This window comes from Octopus bimaculoides, chromosome 1 (genome assembly GCF_046866305.1).
Source record: "Octopus bimaculoides isolate indiv1 chromosome 1, ASM4686630v1, whole genome shotgun sequence".
NCBI lineage: Eukaryota > Metazoa > Mollusca > Cephalopoda > Octopoda > Octopodidae > Octopus > Octopus bimaculoides.
The window spans coordinates 158,364,146-158,391,353 of record NC_142928.1 but is presented as its reverse complement, the minus strand read 5'-3'; the positions used below and the strand labels follow the sequence as shown (position 1 = coordinate 158,391,353).

At 35.3% G+C, this 27,208-nt stretch overlaps 2 protein-coding genes across 5 annotated transcripts in view; one reads left to right on the top strand and one right to left on the bottom strand.

The window, feature by feature from the left end:
- Window positions 1-9,730, bottom strand: part of LOC106871403 (coiled-coil domain-containing protein 146) — a 53,764-nt gene extending 44,034 nt beyond the window's left edge. Inside the window, exons 1-5 of one of the 4 annotated variants that reach the window (XM_089361287.1) lie at window positions 9,549-9,726; window positions 7,936-7,989; window positions 5,027-5,293; window positions 4,199-4,281; window positions 482-697 (exon numbers count right to left, since the gene is read on the bottom strand). In XM_089361287.1, the coding sequence (XP_089217413.1) occupies window positions 482-697; window positions 4,199-4,281; window positions 5,027-5,230 (503 nt within the window). In that variant the 5' untranslated portion in view covers window positions 5,231-5,293; window positions 7,936-7,989; window positions 9,549-9,726. Of the gene's footprint in view, window positions 1-481; window positions 698-4,198; window positions 4,282-5,026; window positions 5,294-7,935; window positions 8,011-9,548 lie in introns of all 4 variants that reach the window. The other 3 variants (XM_089361284.1, XM_089361290.1, XM_089361292.1) reach the window with 3 other exon arrangements.
- A 455-nt stretch (window positions 9,731-10,185) lies between these two features.
- Window positions 10,186-25,700, top strand: LOC106883175 (ruvB-like 1). The gene is made up of 10 exons (XM_014934095.3): window positions 10,186-10,410; window positions 16,696-16,782; window positions 16,901-17,117; window positions 19,727-19,884; window positions 20,360-20,509; window positions 21,814-21,877; window positions 21,965-22,163; window positions 24,102-24,204; window positions 25,165-25,256; window positions 25,485-25,700. The coding sequence occupies exons 1-10, from the start codon at window positions 10,270-10,272 to the stop codon at window positions 25,642-25,644; spliced, it is 1,371 nt and encodes a 456-aa protein (XP_014789581.1). The 5' UTR covers window positions 10,186-10,269; the 3' UTR covers window positions 25,645-25,700.
- Window positions 25,701-27,208: the final 1,508 nt, after the last annotated feature.

The following is a 27,208-nucleotide window of genomic DNA, read 5'->3' as shown; positions in this document are numbered from 1 at the left end:
GACAGCAAAAATGTAAAAACCTGGTAGGGGAACTGTTCCTGTTCTTGGAGGGGATGGATTTAATTGAGTCAAACATCACCATTTGGTCCATGAGTATCTATAGTGGAATATACCTTGTTACAAGCATTCTGATCAGATCTCCATTCTACGGATATATATCTCCTTTTCCTCCCAATAGTTCTTAAAGATGTTGGAAAGAAACATAGGGTTTGTTTTTCTATTTTTTTCTTTCTTTTCTTTTCTCCAAACTATTAACAAAACCAACAAAAAAAAAGTCTGATTTTCCCTTCAGAATGGTTTTAATTAGCTATTCACTTTTTCATGATGGAAGGTTTTTCATATTCTTATGATCCAAGTGCCAAACAGTACCAACTTGGTAGCCCTGAAAAAGGTTATTGCCACTGCTCTCTCCCCTAACAAAACCAGTAAGCAAAAAATAAAGAAAGAAAAGAGAAAAAAAAAAGAACATAAACTACTTTACCATTCAATTTTGAATTCATAATGAACTAAACGTTCTTTTACTTCTGCATATTTGTTACTGGCACTCAAAAAGGATTCTCGTAAGCTAGTAATTTCTGTTGACACAGCAATATTCTTTGGATATTTATTAGCATCTTCAAGTTTTTGCATCAGTTCTTGTTGAGTACTGAGATAGTCAGAACATTCTTCATACAATTTTGATACGTTGGAGCTAGATCTAGTGAAAGACAACATTATCTGTTTAGCATTGAGATTACTCTGTTGAATATAATACTTATTTATTCACAAGTTTTGAAGTAATCATGCGTTATCTTGTAGTTTTGAGATTATGATGATGTGATTGTTTATATTTAGAATGACACTGTAAGGTAGACCTGAAAGGTTTGAATGTAAAACAGGCAGAGTAGTTGAGTCTGATATGGCTGGTTTAAATGCAAAAAAAAAAAAAAGAGTTAAAAGCAAAAATAATACCAATTTACACAATTAAGCATGGAAATAAGACTCATGGCTGCCAGCTAAGGTCAAAGATCAATCTATTATTGATTCTAAGTTTATCATTTACACAGAAATCAATGGGAATGTGGCCCTGCTAGAATCTGAACTATATATATTGCATTTAACTGAACATTTCATTGACTCTATTCATCTTTATTACTCTTATCTTGGAATAAAAATTGGTCAATGAGGAAACTAGAGATAGACGAGTGGTTAGTGAGAGCTGTACAAGCCATGTACAGGGATGCTGTCAGTAAGGTGAGGATTGGCAATGAGTACAGTGAAGAATTTCGAGTAGGGGTAGGGTCCACCAAAGATCAGTCCTCAGCCCCCTCTTATTTATCATAGTCCACCAGGCAATAACAGAGGAATTCAAGACAGGATGCTCCTGGGAGCTTCTCTATGTTGATGACCTTGCTCTAATTGCTGAGTCATTATCAGAACTAGAAGAGAAGTTTCAGGTGTGGAAGCAAGGTTTAGAATCGAAGGGCATTAGAGTTAATCTAGCGAAAACCAAAATCTTAGTAAGTAGGAAGGCAGACAAACCATGAATCCTTTCAGGTAGATGGCCCTGCTCGATATGTAGAAAAGGCGTAGGTAGAAACTCCACAAGATATACCTAGTGTAAGCTATGGACACATAAGAGGTGCAGCAATATCAAAGGAAGGCTAACTGGGAAGATAGTTTTTGTGTGTGGCGAATGCTCAGGAGCAATAAACACAGAAAATGTGCAGAAAACAGCTTCTGTCACATTCCAGAGAGAAAAGCTACAAGTAGTTGATAGCTTCCATTACCTAGGTAACCAAGTTAGTAGTAGGGGTGGTTGCTCTGAGAGTGTAGCTGCTAGAATAAGAATAGCCTGGTAAAGTTCAGAGAGCTCCTACCTCTGCTGGCATGGCAACTAAGGGCCTCTCACTCAGAGTAAAAGGTAGATTGTATGACGCCTGTGTGCAAACAGCCATGCAACATAGCAGTGAAACATGGGCCATGACTGCTGAGGACAAGTGTAAGCTTGCAAGGAATGAAGCCAGTATGCCCCGCTGGATGTGTAATGTTAGTATACGACAGAAAGTAAGCACCCTGAGAGAAAAGTTGAATTTAAGAAGCATCAGATGTGGTGTGCAAGAGAGACGACTGCCCTGGTATGGTCATGTGTTGCAAATGGATGAGGACAGCTGTGTGAAAAATTGTCACACCCTACCAGTAGAGGGAACCTGTGAAAGAGGTAGACCCAGGAAGACCTGGGATGAGGTGATAAAGCATGACCTTCAAATATTGGGCCTCACCAAGGCAATTACAAGTGACTGAGACCTTTGGAGATATGGTGTGCTTGAGAAGACCCGGCAATACAAGTGAGACCATAACCGTGACCTGTGCCAGTGCAGCATAACCAGCCTATTTAACTATTTAAGAGTACCCTTCAATCATTGGGCAATAAACTGTGCTCATGAAGACCTATTGAGGCAAGTGAAATCGTTGTCATGGCCGATGACATTACTGCCTGATTGGCATCTGTGCTAGTGGCATGTTAAAAGCACCATTCGAGCATGATCGTTGCCAGTGCCATCTGACTGACTTCTATGCTGGTGGCACGTAAAAAGCACCATTTGAGTGTGGTCGATGCCAGTACTGCCTGACTGGCCCTCATGCCAGTGGCACATAAAAAGCATCCACTACACTCTTGGAGTGGTTGGCGTTAGGAAAGGCATCCAGCTGTAGAAACTCTGCCAGATCAGATTGGAGCCTGGTGTAGCCATCTGGCTCGCCAGCCCTCAGTCAAACCGTCCAACCCATGCCAGCATGGAAAGCGGATGCTAAACGATGATGATAATGATGACGAACATCAACAATAATGGTTTTTGATTGAGGCACAAAACCAGCAATTCTGAAGGGTGATTACATTGACCTCAGCACTTGACTGGCACTTAACCCAAAAAGACAAAATGGAAAAATTGATTCCAGTGGGATTTGAACTCAAAAAGTAAAGGGTCAGAAGAAATACAACAAAACATATATTCCAGTATTTCTTCCAACTCTTTGATTGATATGACACTGAGCAAAAGGCACAAATCCCTTTTTCATTTATGGAATGTTATTTAATACATTTTGTAGTTACACCCATAGCACACAATACAACATAATCACACCTAAATGTATATATTGTAGTTGAAAGGATTGAAATTCTACCTGTCTAATTTCAAAATGTTCTTGAATTATGTAATGGATTTGATACCTTAAATTCACATTTTCTAATTAAAGTGAAATAATTTACTTGTTATATTCCTTAATTAACATTTACAATTTTAGATTGAATAGGAACTACCTACCTTGCACATATCTCTGCTATAATAGCATTTCTTTTCTCAACTTCAGAAAGATTTAACATGAAAAAAGTTTGGGCAAGTTTGAAGACTGAATGTAAAGGGACATAAGCAAATACCATAAAGTATTTTACATGACGCTCTACAAATTATGCTATTATATTATACATGAAAAAGTATTTTTCCTAAGTGCTTGTGCAATTATTAAAGATATTTTGTTAACAGATTATAAGCTCCATTGATAATGGAATTGGTGACATGCACTAGAGGTGAAAGAGAAATATCTGTAATGAAGAACTGAGGTTAAATCAAACTTTGTAAGGTAGAATTTGCATTTCCATCCTCAGATACATACTCAGAATGAAGAAAATTTAAAGATGGCTTCTAGGTGAGAATATTTAGGCCTCCTCTTGTCAGCTCATGTCTCATAATAGTCTGATAAAACAGCAAGGTCAGACAGTTTCAGATAACTTTAAATATGCTTCAACATGATAGAAGAAACAGTCTATTAGTTACAGGTACTAACAGGTTTGACCAATAGGGTTTAGGAATTCAGTGACTTCAGGTACTAACATTCCACATGGTAAGGTAACTGGTCTGATGGTGTCTGGTTACATACCAGCTGGCATGTTAAAATCGCTGTGTCATGTAATTTTAGTCAGGTGATGGTGGGCCATGATGATAGTGTACAGTAGGCAAATAATCTAAGGACAAACAAGGATTGTGTACCCTGCAATTGATGATGGTATTGGTGATGATGAAGATGATGGCAGTAGCAGGGGCCATGTCAACGATGATAACAGCAATGATGACAGTGAAGATGATGATGCAGACAACTATGACAGCAATGACAATAACAATAATGATGACAAAGACGACTGTACATTTTATTGATAACTTACTGACTTAGAAGTTGTTGCATTTTCAAATACTTCTCTTTAAAGTATGCTGCTTTTGTTGAAGAAATTTTTCCAGAATTGCAAAGCTAAAAGATGATGCAATTGAAAGGAACATTATTTATGTAGAAATTCACAGAATACATTTATTTTTCAATACAGAAGGCATCAGTCAATAAGAACACCAATATTTCAGCAAAATATAGAGAGCATTATGTTAAAATCTCTTTAGAATCTTGGTTAATTGTAAACTTCAAAAATAAGCAGAAAACTGGTTGTTTTAGTATTTCATATTACTGTTTGCCTAAAGCTATCAAAAGTATTTCAATTTATGTTGTATAGAAGAGTTCTTGCTTTTAGTTTAAACAGTATGTGTTTGCATACACACACACACACATACATGTGCTGAGCGGGTGCAAGTAAAATGTTAAGAATTAGTGAAAAGGGGGATGTATATGCTGAACAAATGGGAGTGTAGTTGCTCCACCTGGAATGGAGCTTTGAATTTATACCTATGATTATTAGGCCACCTGGATATGCAATTAACTGCCTCAGCACCAATTTTGAGAAGCAGCGCTTCACAAAGTCAAAAAAGAGACCCTTACAAAATGGAAGTCACTGACAATTACCACTAAGCTTTTATTTTCTTTCTCCAACTAATGAGCAAACTCTATTTCATCTAGAATTTGTTACAGATGTCACATTCAGTACTACACCATATCTCAATTCACTAAATTCATGTTACTGTTCTCCTTGTGTTATTTCCCTTAGCACCCATTTAACTAATTAGACACTATAATAGTTAAATTTGGAATAAAGCAGAAGATTTCTCACACTGTCAAGGATTAGTAAGGCTGGATTTTCATTAATCTCTATAACTGACACTTTTCCTTCATCTGATATTTCACTTTGATTAACTTCAGAAACAAGCACTGACTCTTCCTGCTCCTCTGGGTTTGTTACAAATGTGGATATCAATGGACTGTCTGGTGGTGGATCTTCATCCTTGTCTACCGCCTCAGTTTTGTCTTTCTCCATCTTTCAAAATGCTTTTGGCAAATCCAGTCTTGCAAAAAAGTTTTAGAAAAAATCCAGTGTTGTCTGCAATTAAAGAATGACATTTGCTGTGCTAATTATTGTTGAATTAACTGTCCAGCCAGTGTGAACATGGAAAGAGAGACATCCAATTATGATGTTGACGATTATTATAACTAGAATGTTACCCATTATATGGCAGTAACCTTAGAAGTATACTTTTGCCATTCGGGGTAATATCAGGAAATATGACATACATACAATGATTATATTTAAATTTTATCAAGTTTCTTGCTGCTTAATCAAAATGATGAAATGAATATTAATTTTTAAAAACATGAAAAAATAGGCATCAGAACAGGGGTGCATACCTTACATATAAATACATTTTTCCGCAAATTATAGTGTGGCTTCCAATGCATTGCTTACCCATGCTTTTTAATTGAACTGAATTAATTATTTATTTATCTTTTTAAGTATCACCATTATAGGTATTTATACTCTGGTGGAATTAAGAAATCAACTCGTTAATAAACAAAACCCTCAAATCCATCTATGTATACACACACACACACACACACATACATACAGTCGCATATCTATGTATGTATGTATGTATGCACATGTGTCTATGTGCATAGGTACACCATGTTCTATACACACACAGACGAGGGTCAATTCATATGAAAAAGAAAGTGAACAAAATAATATGACCACTTGCTTATCGAGAAATTTGTAAGCTTGTTTTCTTTTTAATCTTTTCCTTCTAAGATAAGGAAACCAAATATTCATCATTTCAGGCTGTTCACCCAGTGAGTATTTCTGCCAAATGTGGTGAAAATCCATTCAACCATTTTCCAGTAATTTAAAAAAAAATATACAGACAAACAAAGACAAGTGATTATAATACCCTGCTTTCACTTACACTCACGGGGTAAAAATTATAACTTTAAAATATATTCAAATAGAACAAATTTCTCATTTGCATAACTCCTCCCATAACCACTCTTTCATTTATTCCCTCACCTTCCTCTGTCTTTATGATTATTTCTCTCTCACTGTGTGTGTCATTCTTTCACTCTTTGCCACCTATCATACCTCATATGTGTGCTTCTCCTATACCTTTTATGTTAACTCTGTCAGTATCTCTCTTTTACTCTCACACTGCCCTTCTCTGTATATGATGTAAAGCAGACTGGAGAAATCAAGAAGCAACCAACCAACATTTATATCAGCTATTGTTATATAGAAGTTATAATCACAATGATAACAGCAATAATATGTTCTCATGATGTTCTATTTCAGGCATTCTCAATAGAGGTCCATATGGCCCTTGAGAGTTCACATCAGATTTCTGGGGGGTCCACATAGCAAAATAGTAAATAATATTTTAGGGGCACCTGAAGAAATTTTGCTTTAGATATAGGTATTGATATGTATTACAAGAAACAGCAAGATTTCTTTCTCTATCATTTTACATAGTTCAACCTGCACAAATTAATGTCTGAAAACATTAATAAATAACATTTTATAAAAATAGTTTTAAAACATCAAATAGATAAAGGGGTCCACCAGAATAAAATAGCAATCAAAGGGGGTCCATAGATAAAAAATGGTTGAGAACCCTTGTTCTATTTGATCAGACCTCTGATAACACAGACTGAAAGATGCATGAAAAGAATGCCCAACTGTGAGCACCACATCTTTATTTTGGGCATGCTATCCTAAAATTTAGGATGTGAAACACTGGATAGTTTCATAGCAGAGATTTGCAAGTTAATAAATTGGGAATGAACAAATGCTGAAGCTTCAACCAAAGAATATTGTTATTTCTCTTTACAAGTCACAGTAAAATGTTTTGGACATGCTGTTTTTCTCACACTGTCCAAGCCACAGTCAAAGTATTATAAGATACCAAATTTCCATTATTATATATTTTAGTTCCTGTAGTTTCACAATAATTCTTTTAGCTTTGAATGTAAGAGAAGGAATGAAAGGCTGGAAATTTCTGGATACTAAGGCTGGAAAGTTCTGGATTGTTAATATTAATAATTTCAATGTACCTTTAAAGGATTCAAACACAATAAACCTGCTTTTTTAATAACTGGTGATGTATCAGAACTCTGATCATGAGCATCTTAGTCATATGCAATATGAATGGAAAATCCAGAGAGTTTGTACTTGATCATTTGACTTCCCATAAATAGTAGCTAAATCACTTTTAAAAGACATCCTACCCATGCAAAAAGAAAAAAAAAAGTACAAAATGGCTTCAACAAGAAACTGAATCAACATTGCAGGTTCAGTTTTGCTGAGGACTTATCTTTGGTTACACATTACTCATCAAAATATTTGTAACAATATTAACAAACTTATCAATATATTGACTTCTGTTAATATGCAAAAGGTTTTTTTTTTCTATTTTTTTTCTTTTACTTGTGTTGTTGCTGTTTAGACTAAGGTCAGCCCTGACCAAGCAGACCTATGGTCAAACGCATTCCAGCTATGATGATCCCATCCTTTTTCCAGACCACACAATCTAGTGTATCAGTTCTGAAGACAACAAGGCACGATTTGAGGAAGATTTAGCTGCTATTTCTTGCATGTCAATCAACCATGAAGAGGCACCAGATTTTTTTAAACTTTTTTATTTTTTCAGCTTGAGATATCATTGATTAATTTAATCTTAGAATATTATCATTACTTACTTATTCCATGGATTCAAGGATGAAGTTGATCTAAGTGAGCTTCAATCTCCAGATCTAGAGGTACGAAATTAAAAACTGCAATGCATTTATTTTGCTGCCTATCTCCATATCAATAACAATATCAGTAACAATATAATGGTAGAAATTAACATATTGGGGAATTACTATGTAGCCAGCCAACCTGCTAAAAGTAGCAAACAATTTTTTTCTCAAACTAAACTCTCCTTAAAAGAAAGACAGAAAACACTTTTGAATGCAGATCTGCATGATAAGAATTGACCTGGGGACTGAAAAACAAGAATATATAAGTAGAAATAGTAATGTATTGGATAAAATGCTTCTGGATTGGCATAATTGTTAGAATATTTGGCAGTATTCTGATTTTGAATCCTACTGAGGCCAAATTTGCTTTTCGTTCTTTTAGGAACAATGAAATACAGTGCCAGTCAAATATTCAGGTGAACCTATTTCTGTAATGCATCCAGGATGTATATGAAAGATAAAAGGTCAGTTAATTTTACTCTTTAACATTTAGAGTTAAATAGTTTTTGGATATGGTTACTTCTTTAATATCTTCGTGACTCATAATATAAATACCAGTTGTTGTTAAGCTCAGGTCGAGTTTAATCCAGTAAGCTTAGGATCCTTCTGAAAATGTCTGACATTTTTTCTTTTCTCCCTTTTTTTTTTTTTTTTTCAGACACAGGGAATCTTGAAAAGAAATCAACAAGTCATTTATTTTTTAAGACGATGGGTTATGATCTGAAGGAAATTTGGCTACTATTTCTAGAAAAATAAAAAAAAGAAAAAAAGAACGGCCACATAGGATATCCCTATCTAATACTAGTTTGTAACATGGAAATCAATAAATATTAACACAAATACAAACTGAAACAATTTTATCAGGAGTGGGAAGTTGTTTTAGTCATTTAAGAATGCACAGAAATTTTTACATTCATTTGACGTTTAATTTCTTAACAGTACTGTCTATTATGAAACGTCAACAAGTTTCGTCGCACTTCTGCGACCTGGTCACGAATACAGTTTAACTGCATGTGGAAATGTGTCCGTGATCATGAGCGTATCTAGAGTGTGTGCTGCCAGGGGCGTCCCTTCAGTTTGCCACCCCTGGGCCCCCACAAAAAATACATATTGCCTACAGCAGGCCCAAAAGTGGTGCCGCCTCTATAAAAGCGCCGCCTGGAGTGGACCGCCTCCCTCTAGCTATGCTAGTGGTCAATGACTAGTACAAAACATTTTAACACTTCATAAAAGGCCGTACTTTATAGAAATAATAATAATAAGAGAGAGAGAGAGAATATAATACTTTGTGTGTGTTCTTAAGTGGTTAAAATGAGCCTTCCATAATGTAATTATTCAGTTTTAACACACGTTCTCAGACCAAGTCACTTGCCAAACAAGTCCAACTCCGACACATATTGATATATCAATATTGAAACGCTGATAACAATTTCGATAATATCGATATATCAATAGCCAAATCAATAATATCAATATATCGATAACTAAATCAATAAAATCACTTATACATGAGAATTGCCTTGCAAAATACATCAATACATCGATAATTATATCAATCAATAAAAACAAACCTATCAGTTTGGTTATTTATGCACAGCAATAACGATCTGTACAAATTGATATTTTGTCTCCTCACAAACAAAACATTATTAGTGTAATTACAGAAAGTAACACTACTTTTTGTTGAGGTGCACTGTATATTTGTCTCTTGGGGAAACTAGTCTTTGGAAACATTGACTATAAAGGATTAATTACATTACATTCATAGTTACTGTTGCCATAACAATGTGTTACTAAGAAACTGTTTGACTGTCGTTAATTTAAAAGCAACATGGTTTTCTATATATATAATATTTAATAAAAAAAAAAGTAAATAGTTTTTAGATATCTATGTTTAAGTTTAATATTATATACACAGGGAATTATTTGTAAAATAATTCAATGTTTATTCAAAGGTTTTTCCACCCTACAGTATATGTTTCTTTTTGTTTTTAGAAATTATAACTATGCCGTACATTTCCGTTATTTAAAAAAAAATGATTATCCCACATTCATAATATTTTAGCAATTCCGTTGTTTTCTTAATTTAATTTAATTTTTTTCTTTTTATGTAATATTACGTCAATTCATAATTCTTCGACAAGAATAACAAAAAAAATTGTTCACGATAGTTGTGTTGAACGACAATGTCATAACCCGGTTTACGGCACACGTGAACGCCATTTTTCAGTTGGACGGAGAGAAGGAATTATCGTTGTCGACTGAAGTTGATTAAGAAAAGAACATCTCAAGATGAAGATTGAAGAAGTAAAGAGTAATTCAAAGTCTCAACGTATTGCGTCACACAGCCATGTGAAAGGATTAGGTTTAGATGAAAATGGTTATGCAATTCAATCTGCTGCTGGGCTTGTTGGTCAGGAATTAGCCCGCGAGGTAAATGTTTTGCCGTTTTGGGCATAACTACAGGCTTTACCCCCCCAGATTCTACATAGTAAATACTATATGCATAGAAAATTTCATTAAAAAATATTCATTTTTCTGAAAGTTATGACCTCCCAAAGTCTGGGGGGGGGGTAAAACCCTGTAGTTATGCCATGTTTTGATTGAAAAGACAAGATGAAACATGCATGAAAAGAAAAACTTCATTAATTTTATACGATTTCACATTTTATTCCTAATGTATATTTTTCCTACATAAACCCAATTTTTTTTTTAATATTCTGTGAGGAGATATATTGTTTTACAGTTCATGGATTGAATTTATTCCTTCCCTGAATTTTACGTTAAGCCATCGACTTCATTATTTGCGTTAATGAAGTTGATATTTTCGCATTCGCCTATGCTATATTATTGGAAATCTGTCTTTTTTTCTGCAGGCCTTCGTTCTAAGACCCATAAAAACAAAAAACAATTCACCCGCCACTAATTCTGTTTCTCTTTGAGATTTGATATTGCTTAGATACCGGCTCGCTCACTTCATACGCCTTGAGTTTTCCTACACATAAAGCGAGGGCAATTATTTTCTTTTGAAAAGCCATTTCGGAATAGTCTCTATCAGCCTTAATCGAACATATATTATCAAAGGTTTTCTAACCACGACTGTCTCGTCTTCCTGCACATCAAGATCTACGTTGTCTAATATATGCGACGATGTGAATGTTCCGAGTCCTCCTCACCCCGCCTTTCGCAGGAGCGCATTTTTTTTTTTATATTCGTTCAGAGCATGTCGTTGTACATCTATTACACTATTTTTCTTTTGTTTCTTGGCTCCGATGAGATGTCTCGGAACATTCAGGATGCGAATGTTCCGAGGCCTCTCCCTACTCCCCCGTGTGTTTTTTCCTTCATATTCGTTCTCAGGAAGTTGTTTTACACCTATTATTTACCACCGGGTCAAGCCCTTTAGTTTGACCCTCTATCGGTTTTTAGACTACAATTTGGATTAACATGCAACTTCACGTCGTAAAAAGAAATTAAAGTGCATGTTAACCATAATTTGAGATTTCGCTGCTATTTCTAGCGGACCAACAACATAGTCTTTGTAGTCATTCTTTAATTAATATGTGGTTCTTTATTGTATTTTTCGTATATTATAAACGAAAATGTAAAAGTGGTTTTGTTTGACCTAAATGTACAAAAATTACCCCTTCTATTTGTTTCGTTATTAAATAAAAGACGCTGACATCTGGTTATGTGTGAAGGAAAAAGAAAACATGCAAGACGCAGATTGTGGAGAGAAAGAAAACGAAAGCTGATTTTTTTTTTCTTTAAACATTTTTCTAAAAATTAATTTTAAATAAATCCATACTATTAAAGTGAACGTACGTAGCCTAATGATTAAAGCAGCGCGGACCCGAACGCGCAGTCGCGCGTCCGCGCTAGCTAGTCTTGAGTGGTCGATCCTAATCCTAACCCTAACCCGCGTGTGCAAATGAATACGTGTTTAGGGTTAGGGTTAGGATCGACCACTCACGACTAGCTAGCGCGGACGCGCGACTGCGCGTTCGGGTCCGCGCTGCTTTAGTAGTACCGACAGTTGCATTCGGTTCGTATGTTCGATTCCCGGTTCCATCGGCGTGTTGTGTTCTTGGGCAAGGTACTTCATTTCACGATGCTCCAGTTGACTCAGCTGTAAATATATGCATCTGCTGCAAAATAGCACCTTGCAGGCTATAAACGCAAAATCTTGCTATCTGTCAACGGCTTTTGATAGTTACATGTAACTGGATGACGATGAATGCTCAGATTTAATAATATATCACTGCATCGTATGCTGTTATACACCGATAGTCACAATGTGCTTACACGCATTGCTGTAGCTTTCAAATGATGCCACCCCTCTGACTAAGTGGGCAGGCCAATATTCTCGAATGGAACGCTTGTCCGTCGCAAGTTTACTCATTTACAGCTGAGTGGCCTGGAGCAACGTGAAGTATTTTGTTCAAGAATTCAACGCACCGTCTATTTAGGTATCGAAACGATGATCTTGCAATCGTGAGTGCAAACACCTTAACCACTAAGCCACGCGCCTTCACAATAATAATATTTGTGTGTAATAAGCGACAAGATCTCCAATTTTCTCTTTTTTTTTTCCCCGTTAAATAATGTGTTAGAAAATCTGTTTTGGATTTTAAAAAAGTAATAAAGAGGAAAGGGAAGTTTTTGTTTTATCATACGAGGGTGTGCTGAAAAGTTTTTGGCTTTGGGTAAAAGAAAATACAGGAGGATGAGTTAATTATGATTTTACTCAAAATAATCCCCTCTCAGATTCACACATTTATGCAGGCCGTTTGTGATACCCTTAAAGTCAGGAACTTGTCAGCACCCCTCATATAGTCAGGAAGAATGTCGCTGTTATGGCTCTTATCAGATTCTCCAAGACTAGTAGGAGGGAGAAGATATCTTCAGACTAGTGGCCAGGCCTGAATGCTTGCAACAGAGCATTCTCTGCTAATTGCACCCATGATTCCAGGTAGTGATGTTACATTGGCCAATGAAATAAGTCTACCAGTTAATACAGGACAGTCTTGCTGTAATGCTTGGTTGGGAGTTAGAGAGATTAACTCAGCTAGATGGCAGTTCGCTAGCATAGCCATAATTGTGATACTTAAAATTAAATAAAGAACTATCAATGAGAAATAGATTCAAATTCTAGGTTTGAATGAATAGCCAGCAAATTCTGAAGATCATTTGATGTTTAGCCTCAGGTCCATCCTGATCCAGCTGATCAAAAGTATTTAAGCTGTGACCATCCAATCTTTGTCCTTCTGAGGCAGTGCTACTCTATCCAATGTTTCCTCCTTCTTTTAAAGTGTAATTTGAAGGAAATGTTGCTGCAATTTTTAGTCAGTTGAGCAACTGCATAGACACTCAGACATTGGTTTTTGTAGTCTTATAATTTTGTGAGAGAGTTAGAGAGAAAGCATTGAAAGGAATGGATCAAACGGAAGATTTTCATGAAAGAATAGAGTTATTGTTCAGATATTCATGTGCATGTGGTTTGAGATGCCATTGATCTAAGGAGATGTACTCTCTCAAACACTTAACCACTAATCCATTCTGTCATGTAAGCACAGATCTGGGTGCGGTCAAGAAGTTAGGTTCAGTTCCACTGTGAGGTACCTTAAACAAGTTGGTTCTACTATAGCCCTAGGCCAACCAATGCTTTGTGAGCGGATTTGCCAGAAAGAAACTGAAAGAAGCATATTTTGTATCTTTATCTTAATATTGTGTAGTGTAAATATGTCCAATATTCTGTGAAAACATATCTAACAGTAAGGAAATATTGTCTTGGTTGGAAACAAGTAAGAGTTGGCATCCAGCTGTAGAAAACCTACCTCAGTAAATACTGTCCAATCCATGCAAACCCTACAGTAGCCACAGAATAATGCAAGTCCTAGCATGTATTGTAACAAAAAAAAAAAAAGGTACTATTTGAGGAAACGGTGGGGGGAAAATGTACATGTTTGGTAGAAGCTATTGTTAATGACAGTGGGAAGCTGTGAAGTTAGTGACTACTTTTCATCTCTTCATTCATTATTCATGCAGTTTATGTATTTATATAGAATTTGTTACTATTATGTTCTCTCAGCTATTACCTTTTTTCACTTGTTTAATAGCTCTTAGATTGAACTACTGTTGTGACAAGAAACAGTTGCCAAGAATCAAACTATTTCATTTGGCTAAAACATTTGAAGAACAAGTGTGAACATGCTCATTTTTATTTCAAATGATTGGCTGCCAACCTTCAAAGTATAACATAAATCACTTAGACTGGAAATAGCAGTAACAATTTCATAATTTATCAGTACTTTAAAGATTCAGTCTTTCTAGTGCTTATCAGATCCTTGTTGAGCTATGAGGAAACTGAAGTTATTATTTTCTCTATGTGATTAAATATGAATGAGATCACTGATTGATGAGTTTATAATATAAAATAGCCTCTGAGTAAAAATAGTTTGCCATTTTCTAAAACTTTCTATGAACCTTCTTTTCAATTGGTGAGAAGTCTTACTCAGAACAAGAAATTGTCTTGCGAAAGGACTCTCAAGATTGCTGTTCTAGCTGCATGAATGTGAACATGTAGTGGCATTGCAAGTAAGATGGATAAGAGTTTGGTGCCATCTAAAAAGCACCAAGTACACTCTGTAAAGTGGTTGGCATTGGGAAGGGCATCCAGCCATAGAAACCATGCTAAAACTTTCCAGTTTGCTAGCTCCTGTCAAACCATCCAATCCATGCCAGTATTGAAAAAAGACATTAAATGGTGGTGATGATATGATGATAATGATTTAAACGGATGACTAGCATCAAAAGTAGTGTTTTAGAGGTTGAATTAGTTTCAAGAATCAAGGTACTCATTTAGAATAGTATCTAAACATGTATTTGTTTCGCTTTGCTAGACATTGGCTGATTAACAAAAGGTCCCAGTCTTTCTAGTCAGATTGCATGGCTGTAGTACAATGACTGAAAGATATATTTTATGTCCTAGCTAATAAATGAATAGTTGATAGAAAAATCATATATCATTGTTCAATAAAATTTCGAGTCTCTTATTAATTGAAATAGTCCAGTTACCATTGTGTTCTTCAATAGTTATATCAACAATAATAGCTTTGTTGAAAGAGATGTGAATGCCTTTGATGTCATTGTTGAGAAGTATACTATCCATCACACTTTGAAAAGCATTTACACAGCATTAGTCACACCAAAGGCTAACCTTGCAATGTAGAATAAAAGTACATCAGCTTAATGTTTATCTCTTAATGTAGAATAGAATCTGACAGTATACTGCTTTCAGATCTAGTTTGTTGTAGAATTTATTAAAAGATAGAATGCACTCGATTTTTAATATTAGAAAGTAGAAAAGCAGCTAAAAGTAGTAGGGATTTACTCTTTGGAAATAGTTGATAACATGGCATTGTTTTTCCGAGTTACCAGGGAAAAACTGAATGCTTGATATTACTAACATCAAGAAGTCGTTTAATCTCTTTATTATTAAATCTGATAAGTGGAGAAATTAGTAGCAATCAGTTTCAAATTATTATGTAGTTGAGCAAAATTAGCAAGAAGGGGTCACCAACATAGAAACATGTTTTTTTATATTTTTTTTAATGTTAGAAAGTTGTATTGTTTTATAAAGTCATGTCCTTGGATTATAGGGGAACACAAGTCAGGCAAAGCATTTAAATACATTCTTTTTGAATTCAAAAGCTACAAAAAGAGGTTTTAAATATGGATTGATGAACAATCAGCTTGCTTTGAGTTTCCAGGATGTTGTGAATTAGGGATTCTGGCAAGTATCCTCCTCTATGAAGTTGACAACACTATCTGAAGGAAGTAAAATATTAATGCATTGAATAGCCATACATATGCTGATGGTAACTTTTTATAAGGGTAATTTATTAACATGTGCTTGTTGTAATAGGGTTGTTGATGCTAATGTCATGACTCTTTTTGGCCAACACACTCATGAAAAATGTCCACCCATTTTGCAGGTGTGGCAAATTTCCAGTTTCAGATATGGTACTGAGAAGGTGAGAAGACTGAAAAGTTTCTGCATTTCTAGGGCAGATTCCAGAAATTGAGCTTGAGTGATTGCTTGTTCCAAGTTTAAAAGTGGCTTTTATCAAATATAGTCAAAGGAGGTTTTGGACTTAAATGGATCTCTAACGCTTTCCTCTCAATATACATCAACAATTATGGCCCAAAATTACAGTATCTGGCAAGTTTGCATAGAATTGTGATATAAAATTCAGTATTTTCATTTAGTTGATGTTTCTGTAACTACATCTGGAATCTGCAAAAAAATTGTAATCTATTTAGTGAGATGACTAAACAGAATGAGTTTTTGTTTTTAATTTGAGTCTAGAGATTCAGTGATAAAATTTAGGAATGTAGTTTTTTCAGTATGTTCACTCTATCTGGTGATGTACTATCATACCAATGTCATCATCATCATCATCGTCGTCGTTTAACATCTGCTTTCCATGCTAGCATGGGTTGGACGATTTGACTGAGGACTGGTGAAACCATATGGCTACACCAGGTTCCTGTTTCCAAGTTTACTTGAATTAATTATTGTGACAAGAAACAATTGCCTAGAATTAAATTGTTTTATTTATCTAAAATGTCTGACTTAGTATCTGAAACACAAGTGCAAATAGTGAATACTTTCAACACAGTAATAATTTTGTTGTTATGAACTTGTATTTTTAGGCTGCTGGAGTTATTGTAGAAATGATTCGATCCAAGAAAATGGCAGGAAGAGCTGTGCTATTCGCAGGACCTCCTGGAACAGGAAAGGTACTAAATTCCATCACATATTTAATGTAAAGATGCATGTGACCATATACACTGATGTATATGAACACTTTTTACTCTCAACAAAAATGTTTATATATTTTATTTTGTTCTTATATAGACTGCTATTGCATTAGCTATTGCTCAAGAGCTTGGCAGCAAAGTTCCATTCTGCCCAATGGTTGGAAGTGAAGTGTATTCCAGTGAAATTAAGAAGACAGAAGTTTTAATGGAAAACTTTCGACGTGCCATTGGCTTGCGTATAAAAGAGACTAAGGAGGTTTATGAAGGAGAAGTCACAGAAATTACACCAGCAGAAACAGAAAACCCAATGGGCGGTAAATATATTTGTATTTCAGAATTTTACTTTATATAGTGCTAGTAATTTTGTAACATTAAAACATAATGGAACCTCTCCACAATCATTTGACCTGCTGGTAATATCAGTCAAATTTCTCTGAAATCACACCATCCTGCCTTAAAAAATGGAAATGATCTTGGCTAGAGTAACTTAGATCATAACAGCTAAGATAACATTACAGATAAAATTTTAGCTATTTAGTAAGGTGAGGGTTGGCAACGAGTATAGTGACGAATTCCAGGTAGAAGTAGGGGTTCACCAAGGATCAGCCCTCAGCCCCCTCTTATTCATAGTCCTCCAAGCAATAACAGGAATTCAGCACAGGCTGCCCCTGGGAGCTCCTTTATGCTGATGACCTTGCTCTAATAGCCAAGTCACTGCCAAAACTAGAGACGATGTTTAGGGTGTGGAAGCAAGGTCTAGAATCAAAGGGCCTTAGGGTTAACCTAGCAAAAACCAAAGTCTTGGTAAGTAGGAAGTCTGACAAATCACAAACCCTTTCAGATAGATGGCCCTGCTCGATCTGTAGAAAAGGCATGGGTAGAAACTTCATACAATGTACCCAGTGTAAGCTATGGACACAAAAAAGGTGCAGCAATATCAAAGGAAGGTTGATCGAGAAGATAGTTTTTGTGTGTTGCAGACGCACAGGGCAATAAACACTGAAGATATACAAAAAACAGATTCCGTCACATGCCAGGGAAAAAAACTAGAAGTAGTTGACAGCTTCTGCTACCTAGGCAACCAAGTTAGTAGTGGGGGTGTTTGCTCTGAGAGTGTAGCTGCTAGAATAAGAACAGCCTGGGCAAAGTTCAGGGAGCTCCTACTTCTGCTGGCAACTAACGGCCTCTTGCTCAGGATGAAGGTAGACTGTATGATGCATGTGTGCGAAGTGCCATGCTACACAGCAGTGAAACATGGGCCATGCGTAGGCTTGAAAGAAGTGAAACTAGTATAATCCGCTGGATGTGTAATGTCAGTTTGCATACACAACAGAGTGTGAGTGCCCTGAGAGAAAAGTTGGGCATAAGAAGCATCAAATGTGGAGACAACTGCACTAGTATGGTCATGTGTTATGTATGGATGAGGACAGCTGTGTGAGGAAGTGTTACACCCTAACTGTGGAAGAGGTAGACCCAGGAAGACATGGGATGAGGTGGTGAAACATAACCTTTGAATGTTGGGCCTCGTGGAGGCAATAGCAGGAGACCATCCAGATGTAGTCGATGCCAGGTCCACCTGACTGGCTCCCATGCCAGTGGCATGTAGAAAGCACTATCCGAACCTGATTGATGCCAGGGCTGCCTGACTGGCTCCTGTACAGGTGGCACATAAAAAGCACTGTCCAAACATGATCGATGCCAGGCCTGCCTGACTGGCTCCTGTGCCAGTGACACATAAAAAGCACCCATTACACTTGGAGTGGTTGGCATTAGGAAGGGCATCCAGCTGTAGAAACATTACCAGATCAGATTGGAGCCTGGTACAGCCTCTGGCTTTCCAGACCTCAGTCAAACCGTCCAGCCCATGCCAGCATGGAAAACAGACGTTAAACAATGATGATGAAACCCACCTCACTAAACAGTCTTACCTTTTGAATCCATTTTGGGCTGACCTATCTTTGTTACTCTACTAAACATGTTTGTTCTTATATCTCTCCTACCACCTGCTTTAAATTATTTCTCCTGCCCATTCTAAATTTCTGTCTACAACAATAATATGTTTTAGTTGTGAAATCAATAACTGTATAGTTTACATAATCTTATAATTATAGTCCTCTAGAACTCATCCCTTACCAATGTTTTCTAATCAAAAATATGCTGCGTCTCAGCTGTCTCTTGTGAGCTCTAGCCATCTTCCATAATTTAAGAAGCTCTATTAACAGTACCTAACTCATCCATCTCTTCCTTAGCTCTTTTTTTTGTATGTCAGCAGTTATTCACAGGGTAATGGCCCTCTTCTCTGTCAGAGTTTATAGCTTTTGCCAAGGCTTTAGCCACACAGATAGCTTAACAACAAATCTGTTTCCCTAAGGCTTATATGATCTATGTTTCAACTTCATCTTCTGAAAGCTTGTACTTGTAGAGAAAGCATGGATATTAGGAACAAATTCTAGTTTGCTGTAATTCTAAAGGAGAAAAATTGTTCAAGATTTGTTACTATCTTAATGTTGTATGGGTGGTGAAGATAGTATATTTTGCTGGCCTCTAAGTAACATGATTTTCATCTTGGCCTCTCTACCTAAGAACTAGAAGGAAAATAAAATAACTGGCATTCATAACTTTTGCAAATAACATTAGCTGTAACTGGGAATTAAAATTATTTCATGGTGTGTTGCACATGCTATGTCACTGAGTATGATGTTAATGATGAGTATAATTATCCTGGTTTCTGTGCAAGGATGAGCTAAATGGGTTTCTTTCAGCATTTTTCTATATGACTTCATATGACATCATCTAATTTAAGAACTCCCTCTTCTTAAGAGTCAATCCAAATGCTTGAATGTGAAATAGGGAGTTGGTGGTACTTTATATAAATGTTGAATACTAATCTGTTTTACTTTTAAACTATGGCAATTCCATACAGGCTATGGCAAGACTGTAAGTCATGTGATAATTGGTTTGAAAACTGCAAAAGGAACAAAGCAATTAAAATTAGACCCTTCCATCTTTGAGAGTTTACAAAAAGAGAAGGTTGAAGTCGGTGATGTGATCTACATTGAATCAAACAGTGGTGCTGTAAAAGTAAGTTGAATTTTTTATTTCCTTATGTATGTATATCTGTGTATACCAGTCTAAACTGTGCATTGAAGTGCATCCTGTTATATCAAAAGGTAACTTAATTTGATTAACAAAGATCAGAATGTGTTTCATCCAGAGATGGCATGAAATACATACTAGGGTTGATACGATCAGCTAAAAAACCCAGTATGCACACAGTCCAATGACTGAAACCAGTAAAGGAAAAGAATTACTTTGCTGTGGTTTTACAGCTTTGTGTAATGAAGCAATCAAAATTGAATTAATTGTTAATTTTGAAATTTATGTTGGTCAAATTTGTGAATTTCATTAATTTTCTATGTAAAAAAATTTTGATTGTTCTCTTATTTTTTTATTGAAATGTAAGATGTAATAGAAAAAGTTATATGAAGTTGAAAATGAAATATCACTTCAGAAATAAATAAATGTTTAAAGGCTTATTTTTCCTTTATTCTTGTAGAGACAAGGAAGATCTGACAGCTATGCTACAGAATTTGATCTTGAAGCTGAAGAATATGTTCCTTTACCTAAAGGGGATGTCCACAAGAAAAAGGAGGTAATTCAGGATGTCACTCTGCATGATTTGGATACAGCTAATGCACACCCACAGGTAAGTTTCTAAATTCTTTGGATATTTTTTATTGTATTCAGCTGACTAGGAAAAGTATTTTAAAAGATACCTGGTGGGTGGAAGATGCTTGTCTGATAGTTGATGCTGTGAAGAACATCCAGTTGTAAAATCATTGCTTTAATAATGACTGTTGAACTGGATCTGTCAAGTCCAAAGACTACATCATGTTTCAGTATCTGCTTTGGCATAGTTTCTATGGTTGAATGCCCTTCCTAATGTCAACCACTTATGAGTGTACTGTACACCCTTTTTTTGTGGTAGATCAGCACTAGTGAGGTTGTATTGCAGCTTGCAAGATTGAAGATTTTCATTGATTGGGTGGGGCTACAGTAGAAGAAAGTGACTTTATACTAAGAGTTAAGATATACAGTCAGGCCAGGAAAACCTGCTGCTGGTACCATGTAATCCAGTATTACCTGTTTCATGGTTGAGTGGTTGGCACCTACACTGATTCCTCCACCTGGCTTGCCAGGTGAAACAGCTGCTGTGGACATTCTGCAGGACTAAAAGCAAGACCTGTCAAAGGATTGATGACCGCATTGTGAGCCAATGGCCATCTACACAGGTGGTGTCTTCTAAAAACATCCTGCACATGGGCTGGCAAACTGCATTTGGTCCAAGACTAGCCACAAAAACACCAACGAAAGACATATGCTCTTGAGTTGGAGTTTACTGATGATGTGGTGTAGAGCGAGAAATTTATACACACACACACATTGTGTTTACAGAATCTCAGTTTTTGCCAAATTGGATAGGCCTTCTCAGCGTTGCACATCTCCAGTCATCCTGATTACACTTATGCCCAATTTTGGTCTCGACATGTTTACATTTTGTTATTCATACACACTTATGTTGCACATTCAATGGAGCAGGCTAACTTCATTTCTTTCTAGCCTTTGCAAGTCGTCTGCATTCAAAACCCATGTCTCACTCATGTAGCATTGCAGTTTGTACACAGGCATCATAATGTTTACATTTTGCATTTTTCCTGAATGTGCCTGCTTATTAGGAGTGGAGTTTGTTGGCTCTTTGCATCAAGTCATTCACTTGCTCAGCACTTTCAAAGACAAGTGGAATAAAATGATACCCTTACTTGAAAGATGGTCTGGCTGTAAAACAGTGTTTCAGTATGTATTCACCCAACCTATGTTAGCATGGGAAAACAGTTGTAAAGTGAACAACTATATATGTGTGTGTGTGTCTATATAAAATTTTATTTTGTTGCATTCTCTTAGATGCTATTTTGTTTTTCATTAATATTGTTACCTTAATTATTTTCTTAGGGTGGTCAAGACGTAATGTCAATGATGAGTAGTCTAATGAAACCAAAGAAAACTGAAATCACTGGTAAGATTTATTCTTTTTAATTGGAATCTTTTGTTGTGAAACTTTCCTGAATGAAGTGTATATTTTTAATGACATTTTTTTTTTCAGATAAACTGCGTAAAGAGATAAACAAAGTAGTAAATACATACATTGACCAAGGAATTGCTGAACTGGTTCCGGGGCTTCTGTTCATTGATGAAGTTCATATGCTCGACATAGAATGTTTCACCTATTTACATAGAGCTCTAGAATCCTCCATCTCTCCAATTGTCATCTTTGCTACCAATCGAGGCAAATGTTCAATCAGGTAAGATTATTTAATGATATTTAACTTTATTGATTGAATTGAATTCATGGTAGAAGTGTCTATTATTTATCTTAGTATAGACACAGGCATGGCCGTATAAGGGCAGACATGGCTTTATGAGTTCTTACCTACAGTGCAGCACCTTATGCACATGTCTTTTACTATGACCAAATGCTTGTGAGTAGATTTAGTAGGCAGAAACTGATAGAAGTCTGTCATAAATATATATGTATCTATATACATATGTGCATGCTTGTTTGTGTACCAAGACAATGTAGGGTCTTAGGACTCTTTATTCTTATTAGAGACATGACAACCTCTGTATTCTTGGTGCCGTAATAAAATATACCCTGTACACTGTAAAGTGGTTCTATAATAAAATGCATCCAATATTTTGTAAAGTGCACCCTAAGGCAGTGTAGGCTTATCAGGGACATGACAACATATGTAGTTTTGATATTATGGTAAAGGGCATATATCTATGGAAACAAAGCCAAAAATGAAGTGTATGAACATGGTGTAATATTCCAACCTATGTAGGAGGGCAGTAACTATTAAAAAGAATCATTCAACCAAGCATTTGGTGATAATGGTATTCCATTGAAATCCTTGACAAATTCCCCATTTATTTGTAGGGATCCATCCAGGAGATATAATGAATGGCATCTATATGTAGGCATGTAACAGGCTGCTAACATGGACCTGATTCTCCAGGTTGGTGGTGAGAGTGAGAGTGATAAATGGATTAGCAGCCTTGTCATATTAAAACATTTCTTGCAATGTAAATATTGAGAGAAATCACATGCAAATGAGATTCTCTTCACCTCAGTGACTGATGACATCTTTTGGTGAAAGGCCTTTAGGGAAACTGGAGGACCAAAAGTTGTTTAAAAAGGATTGTACAAGACGGAAGGTCTTGAAAGGCAAATGTTGATGACCTCAACTAAAATTAAAATTCAAAGAAGTCAGTACAGAAATAAAACTATGTATGGTTTTTATTCTAAAATGTATTACTTTGTGGAACTCATCTTTTTCTTCTCATCTCATGCTACACTTTGTCCTTTCAAACTCTGTATTAACCATCTTAATCTTTCTTATTTCCACTTGTCATCTGAAAAGTCCCTTCACAAGCTTAGATCAAGACTTGCTTTCAACAAATAATAAAAATCAGGCAGCTACAACATAATTGAACCCTTTAGCATTCAAATTACTTTGTAATACTCATTTATTCACGTTGTTTTGAATTAATCAAGCATTATCTTGTAACTTTGAAATTTCAATGATGTGATTGTTTATTTTATTGTAAGGTTATTGTTATTAATATTATAGGGTAGGTGCGAGAGGTTGGATTTGGATGGTTTGAACATAAAACGGGTAGAATATTTTGGCCAGATATGGTCTGTTTAAATGTTAAAGGGGTTATATTTGTTTTCTGTTATCTCTACAAGGGTAGTTGAGTTGTAGAAATGGTAGAATTGAATTAGATACAGGACATTTGGTTACATTTTTTCACATTCTGAGTTTAAGTTTCTCTGATATCATCTTTGCCAATTATTTCTTTGAGTTTGATTAAATACCAAGCATGCGCTAGTGTCAGTGTTTTTAGACTGCAGCGCTCCTTTGAAAACTATCGATTTGGTTATGTCTTTTATTCTTTTTCTGTGATGGTGACCATTTTAACTACTTAGTTTTTTGCAATGTAAGATGTAAATATTTTTTTGATCAAGTATCAGCTAATATGTATGCATGGACGTGTGTGTGTGTGTGTAGTTTATAGAAAACAAACACCATTTACTGATGGTGGGACTCTATACTGTTAGTAGAGTCAATTTATTAATCATTTTAGAGTTGATCAAGTTCCTATGGCAAAGCTTGAAGTCCCAGTATAATTTTTTTTTTTTCTTCCATTACTAAAATGATGTATTTGTACAATTTCAGGGGTACTGAAGACATAGTATCTTCCCATGGCATTCCACTTGATCTTTTAGACCGAGTCATGATCATTAGAACACTACCTTATACACAAGAGGAAATGATGCAGGTTTGTACACACTTTATAACAGAAAAGTTAACTATTTTACTAAATCCCTCCAAATTTGGAATAATTTTCAAATTTAACCTAGTTTTCTTAAATACAAATATGATTAAAAAAGGCATTAAAATAATAAAGAACAATATTTTGATTTTTAGTGCTGTTCTACAATCTAAAAGAGGCAATTATAAAATTCAAACTGATAAGCAGGTTTAATTCAAGAAGAAAACATTGAGTCCAAGTTGTGTTATGTGACCAAAGATCATTAGTGTACTAGTAACAACGGTTGGATAACTCTATGAATTTATGGTTGGTAAGGTAGCTGTATAGACTGATGGTTGCTAAGATAACTCTGTACGATTGATGATTTGTGAGAACATTGTACAATTGATGATCGTCAGGTAGAATGATGCAATGATTATAAATCGTTTTATTGTCTGTAGAATATATTTTTACTCCAGTTTTGTACCAGCTCCTTTTTAATTCAGTTGTTGAAAACAAGGTACTCTTGCTATTAAAACAAATACTATCTACAAACAGATCTTTAAAAATATGTAGGTGACAACAAATATCTGAATTTGGAACTGGTACAGTGTTTGGTTTTACTTTTTGTTCTAACATTAAACATTAAATACAAAATTTAGATTACATTGGCCAAATAATTCTAATTAAAATTAGATAATGTATAATATCAGGTTTGTTACAAAACTTTTCTAACTTCAAGGCAAACAAAACAATTATTACATTTCAAATAATCATATAATCATTTGAATGAAAATTTAGGCATGTTTGGGACAATGAATTTATCACCATTCAAGTAAATTGTTTTGAATTCTATTAAATACCAACTGGTTAGGGTTTTTGTTCAGTTATTGAAATTTGATTGTTTATTATTCATTAATTTAGAAATGTGCAATTCTTTAAAAGAAGAGTCTTTATATTTTGGTCATTGACCCTTTTCCTCAACAGATCCTAGGTATTCGCTCACAAACTGAATCAATTCACATCAGTGATGAATCTTTACAGTTACTCAGCTTGACTGGAACTAATTCCACACTCAGGTAATACTTTAATATTCTAGATTGATTCTAGATTAAATAAAAGTACTCTTTACATTTTATCTATATTTGTTCCAATTATGTATGATTTGAAGAAGATCTGTTACTACTTTTAGTAGCATTTATATGTTCCTTTTTGTGACTTGATAGTTAGATGACAAATTCTTGACAAATTTCCCATTTATTTGTATGGTATTGACAAACTGACAATTTTCTTATTTCTTAATTTAGATATGCTGTCCAGCTTCTAACACCAGCTAACTTATTAGCTCGAATAAATGGAAAAGATGGCATTGGTAAAGAAGAAATTGAAGAAGTGAAGAAATTATTTTATGATGCCAAATCTTCAGCAAAGCTTTTACAGAAATTTGATGACAAATATATGAAGTAAAAGAAAGTACATCACAACACATAATTTCTTAAATAAATTTGTTTTTCCTGTAACAATGAATTTGTTTATTTCAATACAGTTTATTTGGAACTTTACTAAAATGTTGGATAGAAATAGTGATGATTCCTCACATTTTTCCAATTATTAAAAAAAATTTGTTTACATATACACTTCTCCAAGAAAGTCCTTTTATGATTTTTCTTTTTTCATATTCAGTATTTGTTGGATAGAATTAGTTAATTAGCTGATGATGAGTTATCAACCAATGAACTAAAAGGTGGCTGGTTCATATCTTGTCACTGATAATGCACTATATTGAGCTGGTAAAAATTTTACTTTAGCTGTCCCAGTTCTTGTAGCTGTAAATAGGGACAATATCAGTGTAAAGTTAGAACAACAAATGCTCACTTTGTCGGACTGTTTGTGCACTTAATGTAGATTTTACTGTGCACATGAGGAAAAGTCCTGTAACGCACTATGAAACATGTAAATTGTGTATGAGAATGTATGTTATCTCTCTCACTCATAGACATGTTAAACAAATGTGCAAATAACATGAGGTGTAATACATTGATGTTACAGTTTTTGTTTTTTCTCTTACCCTCTTATCACATCACCCATGTGACAAGACAAATTGTCACTGTCTACACACCTAGTTGAGTGAGAAGGAAAGGAATGTACAGGTGGAGTCAACTCAAGATGTCATGGTTAAATATACTTAGTTCAATTTGCAAAGTGATAGGAAGAATAGCCAGCTGCAGATATCATGCCAAAATGAACATATGAGCAAGACGTTTGACCCACCTAACCCATGCCTGCATAAAGAAGTAATTGTAAAATGATGATGGTACCATCTACTTATGCTGTGGATACAGTTTTAGACTACTTAATGCAATCTTACTTACCCCACTGCAAGCAATATCATTGACAGATAGTGAAGGTGATGTGTCTATAGAGTTAGGCACTCCAAACAAATCCAGAAACCAGCAAAAAGGAATTTTGTTTGTTTTATTTTTACAGAAAAGGTGTCAACTCAGCAACCCATTTATGAGAACAGTAACTGAATAAAAGTTCTTGTATACAGGTGCAATTATCCTCTCTTGCTGGTATCATACCAAAATGCATTTAATTCATTGGTAAAGTAGTTGTTGATTGGTAGGATATCAAGTTGTAAAAATCTTACCAAATTATATCCAAAAATATGAAATTTAGTGAAAATGTTAACTGAACTATCTACTATTATTGTTAATGTTGTGCTTGATGGTGGGACAACCAGGTGTGAGCGCTCCACCTCAATCACCATCAAGCAATCTCAGCAATTCTCTTCCCTTGAGATGCAGAACTTAAAGGTTGTCACTGTTAAACCTAGCATGATGGAAGTAGATTGTGGAGATGATAGGAGTGAGCAGCTGTGTGTTGTGTACAAAGTGAGTGATGATGTTTAGCTGTGGTTTAACTCCAGAACTGCAAATTCTTTTGGGTGGTTGGAGTAGAGTATGGTGTAATAATTAAGTCTTGACATCATAAGCAACATGGTAATAATAACATCCTTTGCAAATGCACT

Coding starts and splice junctions, on each gene's coding strand:
- LOC106883175 (XM_014934095.3), top strand. CDS start 10,270: ATGAAGATTGAAGAAGTAAAGAGTAATTCAAAGTCTCAACGTATTGCG. Junction 21,878..21,964: donor AAAGAAAACTGAAATCACTG/GTAAGATTTATT, acceptor TTTTTTTTTCAG/ATAAACTGCGTAAAGAGATA. Junction 24,205..25,164: donor CACAAGAGGAAATGATGCAG/GTTTGTACACAC, acceptor TTTCCTCAACAG/ATCCTAGGTATTCGCTCACA.